This window comes from Microtus oregoni, unplaced genomic scaffold, assembly GCF_018167655.1.
Source record: "Microtus oregoni isolate MIOR12 unplaced genomic scaffold, Mior012 000054F_ref0000373, whole genome shotgun sequence".
NCBI classification, from domain to species: Eukaryota; Metazoa; Chordata; class Mammalia; order Rodentia; family Cricetidae; genus Microtus; species Microtus oregoni.
Window position 1 is genome coordinate 2,305,155 of NW_024543830.1, and position 27,379 is coordinate 2,332,533.

Sequence of the window (27,379 nt, forward strand, 5' to 3'; positions counted from 1 at the left end):
AAATAAGACAGCATTTACCAAACAACTGTTTTAAGGATTAAGCCTGAAGAAAACAGAGAAGGAAAGCATGAGTGGTGGCCGGTTGTGCTAGTTAGAGTTTCTGGTCGCCTGGGAAGAGAAAACCTCAAGAGAAAATGCCTCCCTTAGACCTGCCTGCAGACAAGCCTGTGGGGCATTTCACACTAATGATTGACAGGAAAGGGCCCAGCTCACTGTGGGTGGTGCCAACCCTGGGCAGAAAGGCCTGCGTTTTATAAGAAGCAGGCAGAGCAAGCCATGAAGACAAAGCTAGTTCTGTCTCCAGGGCATCCTTGACTCGCTCTTTGCTAATCTATATCACCCAAATATTTTTCATGCAGCGTTTTCTTTAATACATAATACTGGGCTTTTCTCAATTCTTGGCCTTTCTTCAGTTAGTGTGCGTGTGTGATATATGCACATGGTACATGCGTGTATATGTGCATGCGCAGAGACCAGAGGAGGACATCAGGTGTGCTGCTTTATCACTTTTGCCGTATTCTAGGCTGCTGGCCAGGAAGCCCCAGTGAGCCTGTCTCCTCCCTGCATGACACTGGAGTTGCTGGTGCCCATGTCCTGGGGATCTGAGCTGGTGACTGAGCCTGACGAGCTCCTGAGTCATCGCTACATTCTAAAGTGTCAGTCTGTACAGTGGCTAGGCTGCGTGCCAACCCTTTCGTGTTGTCTATATTTTTTTTAAATATTTATTTATTATGCATACAATATTCTGTCTGTATGTGTGTCTGCAAGAAGAGACCAAACCTCATTACAGATGGTTATGAGCCACCATGTGGTTGCTGGGAATTGAACTCATGACCTTTGGAAGAGCAGGCAATGCTCTTAACCGCTGAGCCATCTCTCCAGCCCCCTTGTTGTCTATATTTTTTCTTTTTTAAAGATTTATTTATCTATCATGTATTCAATATTCTGAATGTGTGTATGCCTGCAGGGCAGAGGAGGGCATCAGATCTCATTACAGATAGCTGTGAGTCACCATGTGGTTGCTGAGAATTGAAACCAGGACCTCTGGAAGAGCAGCCAGTGCTCTTAACCGCTGAGAAACCTATACCATGGTTCCTTAAACTGTGTGTGTGATCCACATGGGACCTCAAAGCTGAAATATATGAATGAGGGGCGTGAAAACTATCCAATTTTAGTGGTAGTGCATTTGCCCAGCATGTCCTCAGCACTGGTAAACAGACCAACCTATGAGACTACTGTATAACAGGAACTGTAGTACTTTTTGTTTAGATTTATTTACTTTATGCGTTTAGACTGGGTGTATGTACCTGTACTATGTGTATACTTGGTAGTGTCCACAGAGGTCAGAAGAGAATATATAATTCTACGAAACTTTTTAAACTTATTTATTTTTATTTCCTGTGCATTGGTGCTTTGCCTGCATGTGTGTCTGTGTGAGGGTGTCAGATCTTAGAGTCACTGACAGTTGTGAGCTGCCATATGGGTGCTGGGATTTGAACCCAGGTCCTTTGGAAGAGCAGTCAGTGCTCTTAACCAGTGAGCCATTTCTCCAGCTCCAGAAACTGGAATTATAGATGCTTGTGAGCCTCCAAGTGCATGCTGGGAACCAAACTCAGGTCCTCTACAAAGAAACAAGTTCTCTTAACCACTGAGCCTTCTCTCCAGCCCTTGATTGTTGTTATTGTTTTCAAAGATTTATTTGATTTTTAAGTACAAATGCTGATGTGCACATGAATGAATGCTGATGTGCACATGAATGCTGATGCCCTTGGAGACCAGAACCAGCAGGGCTGGAAGGAGGTAAGGCCAGAGTCAAGGTCAGAGGTCAGATAAAGGTACAGGGAAGGCTTTAGATTGTGTAAGAAACACAGTGAAAAAGAATAAAGCAAGGAGGGACTGGATGTGATCTCATTTATTATTTTATCTATTTACTTATTTAAGATAGGGTCTCACTACGTAACCCTGGCTGGCCTGTTTCCCAAGCACTGGGATTAAAAGCACTTGGCACCATACCTGGTGTTCCAGTGAGGGTTACTATCATTGTAAGGAAACATGACCAAAAGTGGCTTGAGGAAGAAAGGGTTTATTTGGCTCATATTTCCACATCTTAGTCCATCACTGAAGGAGGAGGGCAGGAGCTGATGCAGAGGCCATGGAGGGGTGCTGCTTACTGGTAACTCCACATGGTTTGTTCAGTCTGCTTTCTTATAGAACCCAGGACTAACAGACCAATCAATCTCACATTGACCACTAATTAAGAAAATACCATATGGTCTTGCCTACAGCCCGATCTTATGGGGGATGTTTTGTCAACAGGGGTTCCCATCTCACAAATGATTCTAGCTTGTATCAAGTTGACATAAAACTAGCCAAAACACCTAGCCTAAGGTAAATATTCTCAGGCTATATATACATACATTCTAAAATAAAAAAAATTATGTGTATATAAGTGTGTCTGTATGAGAGAAGATACTTACAGAGACCAGTCAGCATAGGAGTCTCTAGAACTTATAAGTAGTTATAAACTGCCTGACATGGACCAAACCTTGGTCCTTTATAAGAGCAGATCACTCTTAGTTGTTGAGGATCATTCTACAGTTGGCTATGGTAGCTCAAGACTGTAATCTTAGCTCTTAGAAGCAGGGATGATGTGTGACGTCCTTTTGTATATGTGCTGCTTTTATTGGTTGATGAATAAAGCTGTTTCAGCCAATGGCTTAGCAGAGTAAAGCCAGACGGGAAATCCAAACAGAGATAGAGAGAGAGTAGGCGGAGTCAAGCAGATGCCAGTTAGCGACCAAGGAAAGACATTGTAGAAAATGAGTTAACGCCACATGACAATCTATAGACTAACAGAAATAGGTTAATTTAAGATGTAAGAGCTAGCTAGGAGAGGCGGCGGGGACCCCGGCGCAGTAGCAGACGCAGGCCGCAAGCAGCAGGGACTGGCAGGGACGGCACACAACACTGAGAGCAGATCGCCCCATTACAATTAAATCAAAGAGGTAGGCCTTTTGTTGGCGAGGTCCCTGGCAAACGGGGAGCCTGTTCCTGTTCCTGAAGACCCTTCTGAGGGGTGAGAGGGATCTTGGCCCCCCGGCAGAAGCCAGGAAACAGAACGAGGGCATTTTGTAAGAGGAGCCCCTGGCCAGCAGGGAAACCTGATCTGGTTTTAAAAGACCCATTAGATAGCATCGATAGGAGGAGATGGGCAGGCGCCAAGGCAAGAATTCACCCAATAATTTGAAAAACAACATGAAAACACCAGAACCCAATGATCTTACAACAGAAGGACTTGAACACCCTAACACCGAAGAAGTGGAAAAAATTGACTTTATGAAAGCAATAGAGTCCCTTAAACAACATGTAAAAAAAGCCCTTATAGAAATGGATGGGAAGTATAACAAAAAGTTTGAAGAAATGAGTAAATACATACATGATACCCTGGGAAACCAAGAAAAAAACGATCAAACAGGTAAGGGAAACAGTTCAAGAATTGAAAACTGAAATGGAAGCAAGGAAGAAAACACAAACTGAGGACCAGCTGGATATGGAAAATCTAGGTCAACGAGCAGAGTCTACAGAAACAAGCATAATCAATAGAATACAAGAGATAAAAGAAAGAATCTCAGATTCTGAGGACACCATAGAGAAAATAAACGCACTGATCAAAGAAAACAGCAAAGCCAACAAATTCTCATCACAAAACATTCAGGAAATATGGGACACAATAAAAAGACCAAACCTAAGAATAATAGGAATAGAAGAAGGAGAAGAGTCACAGCTCAAAGGCCCAGAAAATATGTTTTTTTTTTTTTTTTGGTTTTTCGAGACAGGGTTTCTCTGTGGCTTTGGAGCCTGTCCTGGAACTAGCTCTGTAGACCAGGCTGGGCTCGAACTCACAGAGTTCCGCCTGCCTCTGCCTCCCGAGTGCTGGGATTAAAGGCGTGCGCCACCATCGCCCGGCCCAGAAAATATTTTTATCAAAATTATGGAAGAAAACTTTCCCAACAAAAAGAAAGATATTCCTTTGAATATTCAAGAAGCATACAGAACACCAAACAGACTGGATCAAAGAAAAACATCCCCTCGCCATATAATAATCAAAACACAAAATATACAGGTTAAAGAAAGAATATTAAGAGCTGCAAAGGAAAAAGGCCAAGTAACTTATAAAGGTAAACCGATCAGACTTACACCTGACTTCTCTATGGAAACCATGAAAGCCAGAAGGTCCAGGATAGATGTACTGCAGAAACGAAGAGACCATGGATACAAACCCAAACTACTATACCCAGCCAAGCTATTGTTCACTATCAATGGAAAAAACAAGACATTCCAGGATAAGAACAAATTTAAACAATACGTAGCCACAAATCCAGCCCTACAGAAAGTAATAGAAGGAAAATCGCAACCCAAGGAATCCAACATTGCCAACACTGCCTACAATAACTCAGGCATCTAGCGACCCTTCACCAGCACAACTCAAAGAAGGGAGACACACAAACTCTACTACCAAAAACAATAAGAATAACTGGAGTAAACAATCACTGGTCATTAATATCACTTAATATTAATGGTCTCAATTCACCTATAAAAAGGCACAGGCTAAGAGATTGGATAAGAAAACAGGATCCAACATTCTGCTGTTTGCAAGAAACATATCTCTACCAAAAAGACAGGCATCTACTCAGAATAAAGGGTTGGGAAAAGGTCTTTCAAGCAAATGGTCCTAAGAAAAAAGCAGATGTGGCCATACTAATTTCTAACAAAACTGACTTCAAACTAAAATCAATCAGAAGAGATCGAGATGGACACTTTATACTCATAACAGGAACAATTCATCAGGATGACCTCTCAATCCTGAATATCTACACCCCTAATATAAAAGCACCCACTTATAAAAAAGAAATATTACTAGAACTCAAGGCAGACATCAAACCACACACACTAGTAGTAGGAGACTTCAACACACCTCTCTCTCCAATGGACAGGTCAATCAGACAGAAACTAATAGAGAATTAAGAGAAGTATTGGAGGTAATGAAGCAAATGGACTTAACAGACATCTATAGAACACTCTACCCAAATAGGAAAGAATATAACTTCTTCTCTGCAGCTCATGGAACCTTCTTGAAAATTGACCACATACTCGGAAACAAAGGAAACCTCCACAAATACAAAAAAATATCAGTGTCCACCTGTGTCTTATCAGATCACCACGGATTAAAGTTAGAAGGCAACAACAATGCCAGAAAGCCTACAAACTCATGGAAACTGAACAGTCAACTACTGAACCACACCTGGGTCAAGGAAGAAATTAAGAAAGAAATTAAAGTCTTCCTTGAATTTAATGAAAATAAAGAGACAACATACTCAAACCTATGGGACACGATGAAAGCAGTGCTAAGAGGAAAGTTCATAGCACTAAGTGCCCACTTAAAGAAAACGGAGAATGCATACATTGGGGACTTAACAGCACACCTGAAAGATTTAGAAAAATAAAAAGAAGCAGACGTGCCCAGGAGGAATAGAAGACTGGAAATAAACAAACTGAGGGTGGAAATCAACAAAATAGAAACACAGAAAACAGTCCAAAGAATCAATGAAACAAAAAGTTGGTACTTGGAGAAAATCAACAGATCGACAAACCCCTATCCAAACTAATTAAACAACAGAGAGAGAACACGCAAATAAATAAGATCAGAAATGAAAAGGGGGACATAACCACAGACACAGAGGAAATTCAGAGAATCATTAGATCTTACTACAAAAGACTGTATGCCACAAAACTGGAAAATGCAAAAGAAATGGACATTTTTTTAGATAAGTACCATATACCAAAGCTAAACCAAGCCCAGGTGAACGATCTAAATAGACCTGTTAGTCGCGAAAAACCAGAAACTGTTATCAAAAATCTCCCTTCCAAAAAAAGCCCAGGACCAGATGGTTTCAATGCAGAATTCTACCAGAACTTCCAAGAAGAGCTAATACCTATACTCCTTAATGTATTTCACAATATAGAAACAGAAGAGTCATTGCCAAATTCCTTTTATGAAGCTACAGTTACCCTGATACCAAAACCACACAAAGACCCAACCAAGAAAGAGAATTACAGGCCTATCTCACTCATGAATATCAACGCAAAAATTCTCAATAAAATACTGGCAAACCGAATCCAAGAACACATTAGAAAAATTATCCATTATGATCAAGTAGGCTTCATCCCAGAGATGCAGGGCTGGTTCAACATATGCAAATCTATCAATGTAATCCACCATATAAATAAACTGAAACAAAAAAAAACATATGATCATTTCATTAGATGCTGAAAAAGCATTCGACAAAATTCAACACCCCTTTAAGATAAAGGTCTTGGAGAGATTAGGGATACAAGGGTCATACCTAAATATAATAAAAGCTATTTACAGCAAGCCGACAGCTAACATTAAATTAAATGGAGAAAAACTCAAAGCCATCCCACTAAAATCAGGAACACGACAAGGATGTCCACTCTCTCTATACCTCTTCAATATAGTGCTTGAAGTTCTAGCAATAGCAATAAGACAACATAAGGGGATCAAGGGGATTCGTATTGGAAAGGAAGAACTTAAGCTTTCGTTATTTGCAGATGATATGATAGTATACATAAGCGACCCCAAAAACTCTACCAAAGAACTTTTACAGCTGATAAACACCTTTAGTAATGTGGCAGGATACAAGATCAACTCCAAAAAATCAGTTGCCTTCCTATACACTAAGGATAAGGAAACAGAGAGGGAAATCAGAGAAGCATCACCTTTCACAATAGCCACAAATAGCATAAAATATCTTGGGGTAACTCTGACCAAGGAAGTGAGATCTATATAACAAGAACTTTAAGTCTTTGAAGAAAGAAATTGAAGAGGACACCAGAAAATGGAAGGATCTCCCTTGCTCTTGGATTGGGAGGATCCACATAGTAAAAATGGCAATTCTACCAAAAGCAATCTATAGATTCAATGCAATCCCCATCAAAATCCCATCAAAATTCTTCACAGATCTGGAGAAGACAATAATCAACTTTATATGGAAAAACAAAAAAACCCAGGATAGCCAAAACAATCTTATACAATAAAGGATTGTCTGGAGGCATTACCATCCCTGACTTCAAACTCTATTACAGAGCTACAGTATTGAAAACAGCTTGGTATTGGCATAAAAACAGAGAAGTCGACCAATGGAATCAAATAGAAGACCCTGACATTAACCCACAAACCTATGAACACCTGATTTTCAATAAAGGAGCTAAAAGTATACAATAGAAAAAAGAGAGCAACTTCAACAAATTGTGCTTGCAAAACTGGATGTCAACCTGTAGAAGAATGAAAATAGATCCATATCTATCACCATGCACAAAACTCAAGTCCAAATGGATTAAAGACCTCAATATCAGTCCGAACACACTGAACCTGATAGAAGAGAAAGTGGGAAGTACCCTACAACATATGGGCACAGGAGACCACTTCCTACGTATAACCCCAGCAGCACAGACATTAAGGGCCTCATTGAATAAATGGGACCTCCTGAGACCGAGAAGCTTCTGTAAAGCAAAGGACACTGTCGCTAAGACACAAAGGCAACCCACTGACTGGAAGAAGATCTTCACCAACCCCGCAACTGACAAAGGTCTGATCTCCAAAATATATAAAGAACTCAGGAAACTAGACTGTAAAAGGCTAATCAATCCAATTATAAAATGAGGCACTGAGCTGAACAGAGAATTCTCAACAGAAGAAGTTAAAATGGCCAGAAGACACTTAAGGTCATGCTCAACTTCCTTAGCGATCAAGGAAATGCAAATCAAGACAACTTTAAGATACCATCTTACACCTGTCAGAATGGCTAAAATAAAAAACACCAATGATAGCCTTTGCTGGAGAGGTTGTGGAGAAAGGGGTACACTCATCCATTGCTGGTGGGAATGCAAACTTGTGCAACCACTCTGGAAAGCAGTGTGGCGGTTTCTCAGGAAATTCAGGATCAACCTACCCCTGGACCCAGAAATACAACTCTTGGGAATATACCCAAGAGAGGCCTTATCATACAACAAAAGTATATGCTCTACTATGTTCATAGCAGCATTGTTTGTAATAGCCAGAACCTGGAAACAACCTAGATGCCCTTCAATGAAAGAATGGATGAAGAAAGTATGGAATATATACATATTAGAGTACTACTCAGCAGTAAAAAATAAGGACTTCTTGAATTTTGCATGCAAATGGATGGAAATAGAAAACACTATCCTGAGTGAGGTAAGCCAGACCCAAAAAGAGGAACATGGGATGTACTCACTCATATTTGGTTTCTAGCCATAAATAAAGGATATTGAGCCTATAATTAGTGATCCTAGAGAAGCTAAATAAGAAGGAGAACCCAAAGAAAAACATATAGGCATCCTCCTGAATATTAACCTTCATCAGGCGATGAAAGGAGACAGAGACAGAGAGCCACATTGGAGCACCGGACAGAAATCTCAAGGTCCAAATCAGGAGTAGAAGGAGAGAGAGCACGAGCAAGGAACTCAGGACTGCGAGGGGTGCACCCACACACTGAGACAATGGGGATGTTCTATCGGGAACTCACCAAGGCCAGCTGGCCTGGGTCTGAAAAAGCCTGGGATAAAACCAGACTCGCTGAACATAGCAGACAATGAGGATTACTGAGAACTCAAGAACAATGGCAATGGTTTTTGATCCTACTGCACGTACTGGCTTTGTGGGAGCCTAGGCAGTTTGGATGCTCACCTTACTAGACCTGGATGGAGGTGGGGGGTCCTTGGACTTCCCACAGGGCAGGGAACCCTGATTGCTCTTTGGGCTGATGGGGGAGAGGGACTTGGTTGGGGAAGGGGAGGGAGGTGGCAGGTGGTGGCGAGGAAGAGACGGAAACCTTTAATAAATAGATAAATAAAAATAAATAAATAAAAAAGGGAACATTAAAAAAAAGAGCTAGCTAGGAATATGCCAGAGCTGCTGGCCAAACAGTATTGTAATTAATTTCTTTTAATACTAAGGACCATTGTCCCACGGCATTAAACAATTTATTTATTTTTATTTCCTGTGCAATAGTGTTTTACCTGGAAGTATGTCATGTACAAGCGTGTTGGGTCCCCTGGAACTGGAGGTGCAGAGAGTTGTGAGCTGCCATGTGGGTGCTGGGAAGTGAACCCAGTCATTCTGGAAGAGCATCTGTTGTTCTTAACCACTGAACCATCTCTCCAGCCCATAAAGGGAATTTTTTTTTCTGGAGACAGGGTTTCTCTGTATCTTTGGGGCCTGTCCTGGAACTAGCTCTTCTAGACCAGGCTGGCCTCGAACTCACAAAGATCTTCCTGCCTCTGCCTCCCGAGTGCTGGGATAAAGGCATGTGCCACCACCACCCAGCAACAGTGTTGTAATTAATACAGTTTATGTGTGATTATTTGGGTCTGGGTGGCAGGCAAAATGTAATTGTAGTCTCCATTTATTAATGGCGCCCAACGTGGGGCCATTTTGTAGATGTAATTTTACCATGTTAAAGTTAAAGCCTTCCTTTTTAATCAGACAGAAAAGGGGAGATAATGTGAAATGTCCTTCTGCATTTGTGCTGCCTTTATTGGTTGATGAATAAAGCTGTTTTGGCCACTGGCTTAACAGAGTAAAGTCAGGTGGGAAATCCAAACAGATATATAGAGAGAGTAGGCAGAGCCAACGAGACGCCATGTAGCTACAGAAGGAGAAAGACGCCAAACCTTACCATTAAACCACAGCCTCATGGGGACACATAGATTAACAGAAATGGGTTAATTTAAGATATAAGAGTTAGCTAGGAATATGCCTGAGCCGTTTCTGTCTACGCAGAGGCAGGAAGCTTGTTTTGAATTCAAGACCAGTCTAGACTACACAGTCCCATGCCAGCCTGTCTTGAAAACCACATGAATAGGGCCAAGCAGATGGCTCAGTGGGTAAAGGCACTTGCTGCCAACCTGAGTTCAACCCTCAAAATCTACATAGTAGAAGCAAAGAACTGACTATTGCTTGTTGTCCTCTGGCCCTTGTAAGTGTGTTATAGGACACACACTCTCACAAACACCAATAAATACTCTGCTTTGTTTTGAGAAAGGGTCTTACTCTGTAGCCCCACCTGGCTTGAAACTCAGAGATTTGCCTACCTCTGAGATTCCAGAGCGCAGAGATTAAAGGCATGTGTCACCATGCCTGGCATAAATGTAATTTTAAAAATATTTTGAAAGGGCTGGAGATATGGCTCAGCTGTTAATGGCTATATTTTTTCGTTTTAGATTACTTTATGAATGGTATTTTGCCTACATTATATAAGTGTACTATGTGTGTGTCTGGGGCCCATAGATGTCTGAAGAGAGCACGAGAGTCCCTGGAACTAAAGTTACAAATCACTGTGAACCACTATGTGGGTGCTGAGAACTGAACTCAGGTCCTCTGTAAAGTGAACAATGCTAAGAACCACTGAACCAACTCTCTAGCCCTGTTAAAGTACTTCTTAAAAAATACATATATCGGGGGCTGGAGAGATGGCTCAGTGGTTAAGAGCATTGCTTGCTCTTCCAAAGGTCCTGAGTTCAATTCCCAGCAACCACATGGTGGCTCACAACCATCTGTAATGAGGTTTGGTGCCCTCTTCTGGCCTGCAGACACACACACAGACAGAATATTGTATACATAATAAATAAATATTAAAAAAAATGCATATATACAAAATCACTGATTATATGCAAAACTGAGGTGGGCGCAGAGAAGCTAGTATCCAGGCTATGACAGCAGCACAGTGAGAGGTGATGGGCTGTGGAGAATCCCAGAGGACACCGGGACAAGTGGAGAGGTACCAAGGCAGCCCACAGTGGGCAGGAGTGAAGGGCAAAGTCTTGTGGATGAAGAAAGATGCTCCCTTCACGTTCACACCGGCGGTTGGCTCTTACCTCCAAATCCATGTAGATTGCACTGATGGTCACCTTGGTGCCTTGTCTGTAGATGGTCTTCTGGTCTTTTCTGAGCATTTGCTCAGTGGTCAGGCCTAGAAAAGAGACAGGAAATTAGGAGTCAGAGAGGGGATGTGGCCTAACACCATAAAGGGGAAGACGAGGAAAACAGGAGCAATAAGTGAAGATGTAATTACAGAAGGGATCACTTGACTAGTCAGGTCACAGGCTGGAGAGATGGCTCAACAGCTAAGGGCACTATTTGCTCTTCCGGAGCGCCAGGGTTCAATTCCCAGCACCCACACGGCAGCTCAAAACTGAGTAACTGTAATTCCAGGGGATCTGATGCCCCTCTCTATCTTCTGAGGGCATCAGACATGTACATAGTACACAGACAAAATGCAGGCAAAACACCCATAAATTAAAAAATAAAAAATTTAAAAGATGGTAACAATCAGGTCAGAAGAGTTGAATGGTCACCTTTAGAGTAAGGGACTTTGCAGAAGGGTCAAAGAAGAGGTGGTTTACTGGGTGTGGTGTGCACACTGTTATCCCAAGGCTATGGAGTCAGGAGTTTGAGACGAGCCAGGTCTATACTGTGAGTTTCAGGTTAGCTAGGGCTACACAGTGAGACCACCTCATTAAAACAAACACAACACCTCAAAAAAGCAAACGAAAAACCAGAACCAACACAACAGGCTTTTACCTCTTCCCCAGCCTCCTCCTGTCCCCATCACCCTTTCTTTATTGATTGGTTTTGCTGGGGGTCACACCTGGGCCCTTGTGTACGCTGGGTGGGGCCTGCTCTTTGGCTACATCCTTGGCCCTGGGGTTTTCTTCCTTTCTGTCTTCTTTTAACTTCCTAAAAGTACGTGTCACATTTCTGCTTCCTTTTTTTGCTTTTCTTACGCCAACAGGTAGATTATGGGAGTCCTTGGTTCTCTTTGTCCTTTCTTCTTTCTTCAGTCACACGGCTCCTGCTCTGATAACTTACCCCCCCATATATGTTATTTATGGCCTACATTCTCAGATTAGACTGGGACTCTACAATTTTTATTCTTTGAGAATTTCATATAATACGTTGATCATAGTTACCCCCCCCCCAGTATCCCCAGGCCCACCTGCCTTCCTAACCACCTACTTCCTTCTTTTCCCTTTTCCTAGCCATCAAGTCCCATTTGGGTTATGCATATAGCCTTGGGACTAAATTTATTTATTTATTTGTCTGTTTATTTATTTGTGATTTTTCAAGACATAGTTTTCTGTGTGTAGCCCTGGCTGTCCTGAAACTCACTCTGTAGACCAGGCTGGCCTCGAACTCACAGAGATCCACCTGCCTCTGTCTCTTAAGTGCTGGGATTAAAGGTGTACACCTGCCACTTCTCAGCTAGTCTTGGATTTTTTTTTAAGTCCCTTTTATTTTATTTTATTTTTTCAAGACAGGGTTTTTCTATGTAGCTTTCACTTTTTGAGATAGGGTCTTCTTCTATAAACCATGCTGTCCTTCAACTCATTAAGTAGTGCAGGTTGCCCTGAACCTTCTGTCTTCCCACCTTGGCTTCACCAATGCTGGGAGCATAGCATGGGCTACCATCCCCAGCTCTTCTTATCTCTTCCAAACTCAGGATGGAATAACCTAGCAGATGACTGATCGTTCATGGGCAGCCATGATGCCCCTTGCTTCTCTCTGGTGTACAGAGTAAACCATTTTAACGCTCTGACATCGCTCTGACACCTTTCCAGATGCCATGTTCAAAGCTTGCCCACTGAGTTCCTCATGTAGGAAATCCATCATACCCGAGACGTCAAACTTTGCCTTTTGCAGAGAATCAAAGATGTCCTTTCTCTGGGGAAGATCTGGGAAGAGGGCCTCCAGCTTTTCTACGTATTTGCTGTCCTTTGGGGTTGCCTTTCCAACTTTTGCATCCATGTTGACACAGTCCAGAATGATGGTACCTACGAAGGGAAGGGATATGGAAGAACAGGAGTCCTGTGAGCAAGTCACAACCACCGGCACACATGTAATTCCAAACCCAATAGACACAATCTAGAGAGTACAGCCAGGGCAAACCATGAGAACAGACAATACACTTGGACTGACCATGCCCTAAGTGTGAACTCCCAAAGTGAAACACAATGAAGAGCCTGGGAAGGTGGACAAGAAGCCTGAGGTTGGAGAGACGCTCAGCGGTGAAGAGCACTGGTTCCTCTTACAGAGTCCCAGAACCAACACGGCAGCTGACAACTCCAGGCTCAGGAGCTCTAAAGCCCTCTTCTGGCCTCCCTAGGCACCAGGCATGTACATTATGCAGATATATATGCAGACAAAACACACACATAAAAGTAAATAAATAGAATAAAAAGAAGCCTGGGCATCCTGGGCCTTGTGGGTTTCACAACCTCAGGGGAATCCAGCTCCTCAGTAAGCCAAATTCCATCACAGATTTTTTTTACATTTTTATTTATTCTTTGAAAATTTAATATTCTTTTCCCTTCCCCAGCTCTGCTTCCACCTCCCTACCCACCCAACTGCATGTTCTTTCTCTCTCTCAAGTAAGCAGGTAGGGGCTAGAGAGATAGATGGCTCAGGTAAGAACATTGGCTGCTCTTCCAGAGGACTCAAGTTCAATTCCCAGCACCCATACGGCAGTTCACAACAATGCCATTCTTCTGAGTGTCTGAGGGTACCAGACATACATGTAGTGCACAGATATACATGCAGGCAAAATGCATGTCCACGTGAAAATTTAAAAAAAAATTTTTTAAAAAGACAAAAATACAAAAGCAAAAACCCAGGGTTTTTGTTGGCTAACTATTCCTAAGAATGGAGCCTGCCCTGAAGAGTGTTTGATAATACCTAAAGTCACTCCACGGAAAAACAGATTCCCCTCTTTCAGTAGCTATGAATTTAAATAGCTGCTTGGCTACAGATGAAGCTTTGCGCCTACTTCCCTCTGTGTTTGGGTTTTGTCTTCCACCACAGATATCATGGCTATTAACACTGGAAGAGACTGCCTCGGACAATCTAGTCTCAGCACACACACAACTGGTGGAAAAATGAGAGGGAAAAGGTGAGGAGAGCTGTCAGACACACAACCGCTTCCTGGTGGGATGTTTCCTATTTCTCCGCGAGTCCTCTTTCTATTAGACAGAGCGGCCAGAGGGAACTGCCAAGGTCAGCTGCCCTGTGCTTCCTTTCCATGGTCTCCAACATAAATCCCCAGGCAGTGAGAAAAATGCCCAACTACCGCAAGCGACCCCTCGCCCTCTGTGATGAGGGATGGCTTCTAGCTCACAGTTACAAGTAAGGCTGCAAGCGGCTAGACTTTCACGCTCCCTGTGTGGGAAGGGAGCAAAGGAACCAATCAGGTCCTAACCCAAAACTGATCCCTTACCGTGCAGTAGGGAGGCAGTTTGTCTGTCCAAGATCTCTGGCGCCCCCTGGAGGATTCTCTCTGCCACCAGGGTAGCACAGGACCCCACCAGCTCAACTGAAACATGACAGGGAGGACAGTATTTCTGCTCAATTGGTCGATGGTCCAGCACCTCTGCTACCGCCTCCTCCAGAGCAGCGTCACTTCTGGGGAGGGCGGTGGTTCACAGAAAACAGGAAGAGAGAGAAACGTAAGAGCACTCCAGATGCCAGAACCAGTCTCCACCGCAAAGAAAGGTGTGGGCGCCTTAGGCAAACACATAGAGGTCACTTTTACCCCTGCCTCACTCTTCTCTACTCTCTTTAATGTGGCATCTGAAATGGCATTTAAACAACAAACCCTGTGAAGTGTCTGCTATGAATGTCTACATTGTCCTTTAGGTTGCCGTTCCAATTGAGTGTCCATTCTGATACTCAACAGAAAACCTTCTTCTCTTGACAATCAAATACCACTAGGTCAGCAGGTTAGGGCTTTACCCATCCATGCCTTCCTTCCCACCCCTGTGCTACACCCTCTGGAGCCCCTAGACTGTTTTGGCTCTTCACCAGGGCTCATTAAACCTTCATGTTTCCTGAATGATCACTTACTTAAAAACAAAAACAAGACAACAATAAAAAACTTTATTCTGTTAGGATCTGGAATAATATAATCCACAAACTTTCTGCTACCTAAAAGTAAAGTCTACACTCTCAAAAGGCCCTATGCGGCCTCCATGATCCGCCCCACACACCTCGGTCGCATAAATTCACGGCTTACCTCTCCGACACATTTAATGTCAGCTGCACAAAACAATTCCCAGTTCCCCAACTCAGTGTGCAATTTCATGCCTGCCTGGCTTCGCTTCCATTAATTCCTCTCAGCTACCTTCCCACCCCTGCAGGGGACAAACACCAAGTTCTCTTTGTAGACTAGGCTCAAGGGCCAACTCCTCTATAGACTGAGGCCCTCAGTTTCCCTCCAGTGCAATGAGATAAGTCCATGTCTAGTCCATCAAGTCCCAGCATCCTCAGTGTGACAGTTACCACTTCCCTCCAGCATCCACGGTGATGATCTGCTTGCTTACTGTCTCTTCCTGATGGAAAGATTCATGAGATTGGCCACCTTCACCACTTCAGAAAAAGGTTTCACTGAATAAACTCACGGATGCCCTCAGGGACCCACCACTTCTTGCTATAACCACAGTGTGCTCAAGGGAAAACCATGCATTTTGAAGAATAGCAAATTTCATACTTATGTTGCTTTGTAGTCCTAAGTTAGAAGTGGAATTATTATAGATGTACACATTTGTTGAACAGACTGACTGATATTTCTAGAGTCTACTAGAACATAGTATTCCTGTGTTTCAAAACAGCAAAAGGTTCGGACATTAAAGGCAGATCTAAGGTATTTTCAATGATTGAACTCATTAGGTATTTTTATTTCTTTCTATCATAAACATTATATAACTAGAGAAATGACATTATTTTAATAGGTTGTTCATACTGGATATGACCCATTAATTATAGTTAGCTTCTGAGGCAGGTGGATTTCTGAGTTTGAGGCCAGACTGGAATACACAATGATTTCCAGGCCAGTCAATGTTGCACAAAACAAACAAACAAAAATCACAAAAACAACAAAAATTAGCCTCTGAGACTCCAGAAGGCAAACCCCCTTCCTTCTGTGTCAGCCACGAATCTAAAATGCAGGATGAGCACCCACTTACTTGACTCCATCCCCCCCCACCCCGTCCTCTGACTTGACTCCATCCCCCCCCCCACCCCGCCCACTAAACTTGGATCATCCCCGCCACTCCGCCCACTTACTTGGCTCCGCCTTCGCCACTCCGCCCACTAATTTGGCTCAGTCCCCCACCACTCCGCCCACTTACTTGGGTAAGACATGATGGTCAACAAGGATGAGGGTGAGCTGGCCAGCCTGGTGCAGTGCGTGGAGGTCGATCTCATCCCTGAAAACCAGCACAGACTCTGGAATCTGAACCTTCTGGAGGAAGAAGACATTGTCCCCGCGTAGAGGAAGCTCAGCACGGTTTATGTTTAACACCGGTATAAAGATCTCTCCTGCCCCCGCGGTCTAGTAAGGAATTGAAAAGAAGACATCAGAAGGTTTTGGAAACAGCAAGGAAGAGTTAAGTAGCAAGATTGGGCTTTGGGTTTACTCACTAACACACATATGTAAAAAACAGTCCAAAGCATACATGACCTGGGGTAACTTACCACCACACACTTATTAAATAAATAAATGTTTAAAAAATTTTATTTGAGACAGGGTTTCTCTGTGTAGCCCTGGCTGTCCTCCTGGAACTCGCTCTGTAGACCAGGCTGGCCTCGAACTCACAGAGATCCGCCTGCCTCTGCCTTCTAGAGCTGGGATTAAAGGCGTGAACTACTGCCGCCCAGCAATTGCCGCCTTTGAACCAATTACCAAATCTATAAAAATAAAAGGACGACTTTTTTTTTTAAACTGGAGAATCAAACCCAGAGCTTAACATTGGGAGCACACATTCTATGACTGAGCTGTACCCTACTGTTCTGAGAGGATGGTTCTTGTCCTCCTCCTCAGCAATAGCACGGAAATCAACAAGTTGACTTATGGGAAAGACCTGCATACAGACTTCATGGTACAGGGAAGAGATTATCAGCCCTCCATTAAGAGTTAACCTGAGGGGCTGGAGAGATGGCTCAGAGGTTAAGAGCATTGGCTGGTCTCCCAAAGGACCAGATTCCATTCCCAGCACCCACATGGCAGCTCACAACCATCTATACCTCTGGTTCCAGGGGATCTGATGCCCTCTTATGGATTCTGAGGGCACCTGGCATACACATAGTGTATAGACATACACGCAGGCAAAACATCCATACACATAAAATAATGGTTTTTAATTGACCTGAACCGGCAGGTATGTAGCTCAGTTGGTATAGTACTTACCTGGTGTGCAAGAGGCCTAGGAATTCCCAACAGTATGGCCTATGCCTGTAATCCCAGCACACAGGAGGTAGAGGCAGAATTAAAAATTCCATGTTAGCTGGGAGGCGGTAGTGAATGCCTTAAATCCTAGTGCTCTGTTGGCAGAGGCAGGTGGATCTCTGATTTCAAGGCCAGCCTGGTCTATAAAGCAAGTTGGGGCAGCCAGGCTGTAACACAAAAACCTCATCTCAGAAAAAACAAAACAAATTCACGTGCCTTGTGAGTTCAAGGTCAATGTAGAATAAATAAAAGCCTGTCTCAAGAAAAAAAAAAAAAAGCAAGCAAGCTAATCTGAGAAGACAACTACTAGATCATTGGGATCCATAAGGAACTCAGTAATAAGCTAAATATAATTTTATGGTTTTGCAAACCCCTTGGTGTGGTTTGAATGAGAATCACTCATTTGCTCACGTGCTTGAATGCTTAGTCATCAAGGAAGTGCTACAACTTGGGAGGGATTAGGAGGTGTGGCCTTACAGGAGGAAGTGTGTCACTGGGGGTGGGCTTTGAGGGTTCAGGGCCCAAGGCAGGCCCAGTGGCTCTCTCTCTTCTTGCTGCCTGTGGATGTGGATATAGAACTCAGCTCCTCTCCAGCACCGTGTCTGTCTGCATGCTGCCTGCCATGGTGACAATGGACTAAACCTCTGAAACTGTAAGCCAGCTCCAATTAAATGCTGTCTTTTATAAGAGTTCCCGGAGTCATAGTGCCTCTTCACAGCAACAGAAAGACATTTCTCAGAACAGATTTATACATTCAGACACTAATACAGAACTCGACAAGGATCTTGATTCATCTTGTGCTGTGCACAGGTGCAGGTGTACCTGCCTAAGCATGCATAGAGGTCAGGGGACTCTCAGGTGTCATTCCTAAGGCACCAGAATTGCCACCAGACAGGGTGACAATTCTCTCACTTGTCCAAAACTCAACAGGTAGGCTAAGCGGTGGCCACTGAGCCCCAGGGATTTGCCTGCCTGCGCCCTACTGCTGGGATGAGCAGGGAGTGCCGCCAAGCCTGACCTTTTCCTGTGGGTTCTGGGGATCCAACTAGGTTCTCCACGCTTGCACAGCAAGATAGCAAGACCGTTGCTGACTGAGCTACCCCAACCTCTCTCCAAGTTTATTTTCTTTTTTATGGATTTATTTTATGTTTGGGTATCTGACCTGGGTGCTGTATGCGTATCACATGTGTGCTTGGTGCCTGTGAAGGTCAGAAGAGGGCACTGGATCCCCTGGAACTGGAGTTATAAATGGTTGGGACCATATAGGTGCTGGAGAACTGAGCTCTGCTCCTCCCAGCCATGTCTCCAGCCCTTTTTCTTTTTCTTTTTTTTAAATGAAATAGTCTAGTCCTTATCCTCTTGTCTCCCACTTCTAAGGCCTTGCAGATATGTGCCATCACACCTAGCTGAGGCTTAACTTCAGTTTAGCCAATGCTAAATTTTTGTTGTTGTTGTTGTTTGTTTTTTGAGACAGGTTTCTCTGTGTAACAGCCCTGGCTGTCTTGTAACTCACTCTGTAGACTGGGCTGGACTTGAACTCACAGAGATCCACCTACCTCTGCCTGCACATTGGGATTAAAGGTGTGCACCACCACTGCCCAGCACTAACGCTAAATAGTAATAAATGATAGAGCTGGGTCTTGAACCCAGATCTTTTCACTCTAAGGGACTGTTTCTCAGTACTCACCTTTGTTAGGTAAAAGGCCAGGGCGAGAGCAGATACCATGGAGTCTAAGTCACAGGCTTCATTGCCCAGCACAACATGTAGAGGCCTGGACTCCTGGAGGGGAAAGAGGAATTCATAAAACTGTGTGTTTTCCCGTTACCTCCCACTCATGTGGGGCCTCACGGACATCTTCTCACCCCTTAAGGACACGGTACTGCCATGGGATCAGCAGAGAGGGCCCTCGTGGCTTGGCTAGTCTTTATGCAGTTATACACATCCAGTTGGCAGAAAGACACTTATTCCTCTCCGCCAACCTTGTCCCTGCGCATTAACTCTCAGAACACTTAACAATTACCTGTTTGCTTACGCATCTTTGGGCTCTCACTGTAGTCAGAGACAGAATGTTCTGGTAATGGACAGTTATGCCTTCAAGGATATCAGGGCTGGTTTGCCACTCATTGCCCCTATTTTCAAAATAAAATAATAACTTTTACGTTTCTACGCTAAAGAAATAAGCAAAGAGGCTCTGGATATGAAGGTGAAAATAAAATCTAGAGTCAGCAAGAGGTTCGGTGGAGAAGGTGTTTGCTTGGTGACCTGACTTGGGCTCTGGGAATCCACACGGTGGGAGGAGAAAACCAGCACTGGAAAGTTGTTCTCCAAATGCCACACCACGTGGTCCAGGGAAAGGAACTTACAGGCTGGAAGCAAGCACCTTCAGCCGCTGAGCTGCCTCCCTCATCACTCCGTACGCTGACTACAGAAGTAAAGGGGCTGCTGCTGCTGGACCTGCTCTGGACTTTTGTTTTGGTGCCTGGCTTGAACACCTATTTATTTAAATGAATTTGGGTGTGCCCGTAAGTGTGTATGTCTGAGCAAGACACTGTGCCATGCAGAGGTCAGAGGGCAACCTCAGATGTTGGCCCTCTCCTTCCTCCTCTTTTGAGGGAGGGTCTCTTGCTCACTACTGCAGGTCCACACATTTCCAGGGGTTCTCCTGTCCATCTGGCTTTGCTGTAAGTGCACTAAGACAACAGATTGTGGCATTGGACTTTACATGTGTTCTGGGATCTGAACTTCTGCCCTCACACTCTCACGATACATACTTTATTCATTCAGCCACTGTACTGGCGCGTTTTATGTCAATTTGACACAAACTACAGTCATTGAAGAGAAGGGAGCCTCAACTAACTTGGTTGGCTATTGATATAGGAGGGCCCAGCCCATTGTGGGTGGTGCCATCTCTGGGTTGGTAGTCCTGGGTTCTATAAAAAAGCAGACTAAGCAAGCCATGAGGAGCTAACCAGTAAGTGACACCACTCCATGGCCTCTGTGTGAGCTCTGACGCCAGGATCCTGCCCTGACTTCTTTCAATGAGGAACAGTGATGTGCAAGCATGAGCCAAATGAACCCTCTCCTCCCCAAGTTGCTTTGGTCATGGTGCTTCTTTTTTTCTTTTTTTTCTTTTGGTTTCTCGAGACAGGTTTCTCTGTGGCTTTGGAGCCTGTCCTGGAACTAGCTCTTGTAGACCAGGCTGGCCTAGAACCGCCCGGCTGGTCCTGGTGTTTCATCACAGCAATAGTAATGCTAACTAGACAGCCATCTCCTCAGCCAGGAACTTCTGTGTTTTGTTTTGAGACAGGGTCTCACTATGGAGCCCTAGCTGGACTTGAACTCATCCTCTCCCAGTGCTGGGATTAAAGGTATGTACTTCCACGTGTGGCATGGAACTTTGAAAAGTCCATCTGCTAGCCAGGTGGTGGTGCACACCTTTAATCCCAGCACTCAGGAGGCAGAGGCAGGTGGATCTCTGTGAGTTTGAGGCCAATCTGGTCTATAGAGCTAGTTCCAGGACAGCCAGAGAGAAGCCCTGTCTCAAGAAGAAAAAGAAAGAAAGAAAGAAAGAAAGAAAGAAAGAGAGAGACAAGTCCAGGTGCTGATAATGCAGACAGAGAGAGAACTGATAACATTAGCCTTGTTCCCATTAATCTCCCGAGCTTTCAAAATCGTCAAACACATTTAGACGACAGTATCTACAATAGCAGACAGGCTGGTTTTGTTTTTATTTAAACATTTGAGGGTGTCATGCATTATTCTAATACTTTTACACCAATTAACTGATCATTTAGTCTCTATAACAGCCAAAGGAGGCGTGCACACACGTCAAACATTATCAAGCTGGGTGTAATGGCACAAACTTATACTCTCAGCACTTGGGAGGTAGAGGCAGGAAAATCGGGAGTTTGGTCCAGCCTCAGTTAAATAGCAAGTTTCAGCCAGTCCAGGCTATGAGTCCCTGTCTATAAAGAAAAGAATTATTATAACCTGATATTTGGGTGCTGGGGAACAAACACACACTGGACCAGCACCCTGCTACTGAACTATATATATATCTTACTGTTGAGATAGGGTTTTCTAAATAATCCAAACAGTTCTCAACATTTTGATTTTGATCTTCCTACTTCAACCTTCCTAGCCCTGGGGTTACAGGCACGTACCACTGTGCCCAGTTTATGTGTTGTTGGAAATTGAACCCTGGGCTGTGTGTATAGGGGTTTTGCCTGACTATGTATGAACCATGTATGTGCCTGGTGCCTGCAGAGACCTTAGGAGGCCATGGGAACCTCTGCAAGTGATGTGACAGATGGTTGTGAGCCACCAGGTGGGTACTGAGAGCCAAACCCAAGTCCTCTACAAGAGTAGCCAACGCTCATAAGACGGAGCCTTAATTACAAATGCTCGGTCGAGAGTTCAGGCTTGTTACCACCTACCTCTGACATTTAAATTAAATTAGATATTTCTTATCTAATCTGTGTCACGTGACTCATGGCTTAATTCATTTTCTACACATCCTGCTTCCTCCAGAGGCTGGCTGGTGTCTCTCCCGACTCCACCCTTCTTCATCCCAGTATCCTATTTGATTGCTCCCCCCAACTTTACCCCGCCCTTGCTATAGTATAGGCCAATCAGCTTCTTTATTAACCAATGAGAGTAATACATACTCAGTGTCCAGAGGGTTATTCCAGGGCACTTCAGGAGTTGAGTGTGCTAGGTGAGCGCTCTAGCACTGAGCTTAAGCTATATTTCCAGCCCACATACAGGCTTCTTTTTGCAATCCACTCTCTTCCCCATTTCTTATTTGTACCACAAGAGAAACAAAAAGCAGGGGTTGTCAGGCCTTTGGGGCAAACATGTAGGATGTTTGCTCTCAGGGTCTAGCATGCCCATTTCTGTAGGCCTACTTCAAGGGTACGGAACCCTTGGGCCAGAGAAATGCCTTAACAAGTGAAGGCCCTTGAGGCCAAGTGCAAAACCCTGAGTTCAATCTCCAGGTCTCATATGATAGAAGGAGAACTTGTCCTCTGACCTTACTATGTGTGCCATGGTACACATACACAAAATAAATTAATTACTTTTTTGGATGAACCCCTTGTCAGGTGTGGTTATTTATACCTGTGATCCCAGGAAGCTGAGACCAGCCTGGATTACAGGGAGTTAGAGGCCTGCCTACACTGCATAGCAAAACCCTGCTTCAGGAAACAAACCATGAGCTGGTGTGGTGGTGCATGCCTGCGACCTCACTCCACTCGGGATGGGAACGGGGCGGGGGGGGGGGGGGAGGGGGGGACACAGAAAAGGGGGGACCAGTAGTGGTGCACGCCTACGACCTCACTCCACTCGGGATGGGAACGGGGCGGGGGGGGGGGGGACACAGAAAAGGGGGACCAGTAGTGGTGCACGCCTGCGACCTCACTCCACTCGGGATGGGAACGGGGCGGGGGGGGGGGGGACACAGAAAAGGGGGGACCAGTAGTGGTGCACGCCTGCGACCTCACTCCACTCGGGATGGGAACGGGGCGGGAGGGGGACACAGAAAAGGGGGGACCAGTAGTGGTGCACGCCTGCGATCTCACTCCACTCGGGATGGGGACAGGGGGCCAGAAGTCTCACTTGCGTTGTGAGATTGAGGCCAGCCTGTGCTATGTGAGCCAAAGGAACAATCAAACAGCAACAAAACACATCAGGACTAGAGACGCAGCTCAGGTAACAGAGTGCTTGCCCTGGTGAAAGAAGTCCTTGTCCAATAACCCAACACTGTGAGCCGGAGTGGCAGCACCTGCCTGTCCTCCCAGGTAAGAGCGTGGTGAGAAGCTCAGCTACAAAGCAAGTTCAAGGCCAACTGAGGCTCCAGGAGACACTGTCAAAGTAAAAATAAAAGAGCTGGGAGTAGCGGGGCTTTAATCCCAGCACTAGGGAGGCAGAGGCAGGCGATTCTGAGGCCAACCTGGTCTACACAGTGACCTGTAGCCTGGGCTACAGTGAGACCCTGTCTTGAAGGGGAAAACAAAGACAAAAAGCAGGAGTGTAAGATGATGAATGTGTGAATGACAGATATACCAACCAGCCTGACTGGATGGCTGCGCACTGCGTTTGTGTGTGCAGTGTGGGCCCAGTCATATCAAAAGCACCTCAGAAGGGCTGGGCTTTCACAATTTTTTTTAAAATCATTTTTGGAGATTTATTTTTATTTTTTGTGTTTGGGTATTTTGCTTGCATGTTTGTCTGTGTAACACATGTATGCACGGCCCACAGAGACCAAAGAGTATCTCTCTGAACTGCAGCTACAGACCACTGTTAGCCACCAAATGAGTGCTGGTAACCCAAGCAGGGGCCTCTGGAAGAACAGCTGGGATTAGCAACCCTGACCCATCGCTCTGGCCCGAACTTTCTTTTTTAATGTTTTGTTTTGAGTCATCCGGTCTAGGCCTCCCTAATGCTGGGATTCTACACATAAACCACCATGACATGGCACACACTAGACTCTTTTCCAAAGCAGTAAGGTAACTCTATACCCAAGACCCCGGCCATATGACATAATATCTCCTTTGACTTCTGAGACAAGAAAAGGCCCCTCTGTCTGTAGATACCGAGAATCACCCTGAAGGCTGTGGACCAAAGAGACAGGAAAACTCTAGCACTAAGTGGCTCAGAGCCGGCTGACTTGGCTGACTCACAGCAGCGTGAAGGGGTTGTAAACAGAAAGGCCACACGCCCCACCCGGAGGAAAGGGTAAGAGGTCAGGGGAAAGGCTGAGGAAGGAGCTCTAGGAACTGGAACAAGGCGGCCAAACCACAGCCAGTCAGGTGCCCAGCACGGAAGGAAGGTAAAGGAAAGCAGAAGGAAGGGACCAGAGCCACTGTGTGAGGAAGGAGAAATGGCTGCCGTCGAGCTCCGGGGCTCAGTCAAAGCCAGAAGTAGGCAGTAGGAATGCTCCGCCAGGCAGAACCCCCCAGACCTGAGGTGCAGTGACAAAAGATTTGCAGCCTTTGCTCCTTTTCCCGACCCTTCCACCCCTCGCGACCCAGAACTGCCTCGACTATGCGCCCACCAAGCCACGATGTGTGTGTGTCCTGCAAGGCCCTCTTCGCTCCATCCTGTCTCTGGATGCAACAGAACACCTCTTGGATAATCACGGACTACTTCAGTTCAAACCTGCTTCTTACTTGATATGGGGTCCTATGTAAAAATGAGGGCAGGGCTGGAAGACGGCCAGTGGGCAAAGGCTGCCAATCACAACAACCGGAGTTCAAACCCCAGAGACACCACGGTGGAAAGAGTTTGGAGTTTTTTGTTTTGTTTTGCTTTGTTTGTTTTTTAAGACAGGGTTTATGTATAGCTTTGGAGCCTGTCGCTCTTGTAGACCAGGCTGACCTCGAACTCACAGAGATCCGCCTGCCTCTGCCTCCCGAGTGCTGGGATTAAAGGCGTGCACCATCACCGCCTGGCTAAGAGTTTGGAGTCTTGCAAGCTGCTCTCTGACCTTTACAGATATGCTATGACATGCTACCCACCCCCACAAAATATATACAGAAATGTTTAATTTTTTTTATTTTATGGACTAGAGAAATGGTTTATGAGTGTTTTTGAAGAGAACCCAAGTTTGACTCTCAATCACTACATTGGGTGGTTCAAAATGGCTAGTAATTCCAGCTCCAAGGGATCCTATGCCTTCTTCTGGCTTCTGGGGGCATCTCTGTTTACATATACATTCCTACACATACAGACACACATATACATATAATTAAAAATAAGGTTGTTTTTTTTTTTTTTTCCAAGACAGGGTTTCTCTGTTTAGCACTAGCTGTCCTGGAACCCGATCTATAGACCAGGCTGGCTTTGAACTCAGAGATCCACCTGCCTCTGCCTCCAAGTGCTGCGACCAAAGGCGTGTGCCATCACTACCTGGCTTCAGCTATTTTTTTTTCTTTTTTTAACGAGGATAAACTGGGCATGTTGGCGCACACCTTTAACCCCAGTTCTGTGGACTGAGCAGGACTGCAGCAACCCTGAGGCCACCCTGAGCCACACAGAGTCCAGGTCAGTCTGGACTACGAGTGAGACTGCAGAGCACCAGACGGGGGTCAGGCTGTGCCTGGTTGATTCCTGCCACTGTATGGATTAAGTGAGATATCCACTAAGAGCCTCCTCTTAAGCGAAGCGCCCCTTCTTCCTCCTCCCTGCTCAAGCTGGTGCACCTTTTAAAAAGCCCCTCCCCTGTGAAGCCCTCCTTAGTGACGCCCCCCCCCCAGCTTCCCGCAGCTGCAGTGCTCTGCAAAGATGACACTGAGGGGGCTCCACACCGTCGCATGAATGTGTAGCCTTAATTCATAACACAGCTTAGGCCTCACTGGGAGATCCCCGAGAGCGAAGAGGGCACTCGTCATGAAAATGAAGACCCCCGGGTGCACGGCTGCCCCCAACTCAGCCGGCTCTGTCCTCTTCAATTAGGAAAAGCATGGAACTCTCATCTCCAACCCACCCCTCCACCAGCTAACATGGGCCAAACAGTGTCCGTTTCCTAACCGGAGGAAGAGTTCAGGAGAACACAGCTAAACTTAGCAGCATGTGAAACCTGAGCTGCCAGCGGAAGAAACAGAATCCGAGAGCCACAGGAAACACACTTTTTTTAAAAGACAGAATCTAGCTATGTTGACCTGGCTGGCCTTGAACTCACAGAGGCCCGCTTGCCTCTGTCTGGGATCCAAGGCATGTGCCACCAAACCTACCCACTTTCCCTGCATCCCCGGCTGACCTAGCGTTCACTACGTAGGCCAAGCTGGTAACTGAGCTTCTGGTGATTCTATATTCTGCTGCTTCTGCCGCCCAAGTGCTGGGACTGCAACATGTGCCACCATGCACAATTTGTTGTCTTGGCACGGTCTCTGTGTAGCCCTGACTGTCCTAGAATTCGATATGCTGCAGACCAGGCTGGTCTTGAATTCAGAGAGATCCTCTAGCTGGTCCTAAAAGTGTGAGCCATCACATCCAGCCAAAAAACTTTCAGACAAAAAGAAAGGGGTAGATTATGGCTCGTTGGGTAAAGGTGTATGCTGTCCAGCCTGGCAACTTGAGCTCAATCACTAGGACCCATATGGTGGGACATTAACCCCTGAAAACTGTCCTCTGACCGCCAAGTGTGCACTGTGGTATGGGAGTGTGTGTACACTCAATAAATCAGTGTAAAGCTAGAGAGATCCACTGTGGTTAAGAGCACACTTGCTCTTACAGAGGACCCAAGTTCAGTTCCCAGCACCTACATAGTGACTCACAACCATCCCTAACATCCCTTCCAGGAGACCTGGCATCCTCTTCGACCTCTGAGGGATTACTCATCCACATAAAATAAAATAAATTAATCTAAAAACATTTTTTCCTTAAGAAAAGGAAGAAGAAGAAGAAGAAGAAGAAGAAGAAGAAGAAGAAGAAGAAGAAGAAAAGACCCATTAGTTAAAACAACACATCCTGATGGACTTTGTTTGTTTTCTGCCCTGGAAGGCAGGCAGGAGGAGGCTTTAGGGCTAAACCTTCTTCCCCAAAGGGTGGTGGTGGTACCTGCCTTTAATCCCAGCACTCAGGGAGGCAGAGGCAGGTGCATCTCTGTGGATTCCAGGCCAGCCTGGTCCAGGCTAGTTCTAGGACAGCTAAGATAATACAAAGAAACCTCATTTCAAAAACAAACAAACCAAGGAAGGAAGGAAGGAAAGAAAGACAGACCACTTCACCCCTGAAGCTAGATATGTTCTGACAGCTAGCTACTCTACACAATATTAACAAAGGGGAGGGGCAGGCCAGACAACACCCTCGCCCCCACCCTCCTTACCCCAAGAAAATGAGAGGACTCTGTAAAGGACAAGCAGCCACTCCTGACTGCAGCCTCAGGCCTGAGAAGGAGCCCCACCCCAAAGAAAGAGTTCTTCCCACTGGAAGGGCAAGAGGAGTCTGTCCTAGGAATAGAAGCCCATTCAAAACTAAACAAAACAAAAACAGGCCTTTCTTC

The 27,379-nt window shown here is 45.1% G+C and overlaps 1 protein-coding gene across 4 annotated transcripts in view; it reads right to left on the reverse strand.

The window, feature by feature from the left end:
* The window catches only part of LOC121437871 (exopolyphosphatase PRUNE1-like), a 41,835-nt gene that overhangs the window by 6,930 nt on the left and 7,526 nt on the right, over positions 1–27,379 (reverse strand). For 3 of the 4 annotated variants that reach the window (XM_041637978.1, XM_041637976.1, XM_041637977.1), the window contains exons 2-6: positions 19,063–19,155; positions 16,279–16,481; positions 14,370–14,554; positions 12,772–12,930; positions 10,975–11,069 (exon numbers count right to left, since the gene is read on the reverse strand). In XM_041637978.1, the coding sequence (XP_041493912.1) occupies positions 10,975–11,069; positions 12,772–12,930; positions 14,370–14,554; positions 16,279–16,481; positions 19,063–19,101 (681 nt within the window). In that variant the 5' untranslated portion in view covers positions 19,102–19,155. Of the gene's footprint in view, positions 1–10,974; positions 11,070–12,771; positions 12,931–14,369; positions 14,555–16,278; positions 16,482–19,062; positions 19,156–27,379 lie in introns of those variants that run through there. The other variant, XM_041637979.1, reaches the window with a different exon arrangement.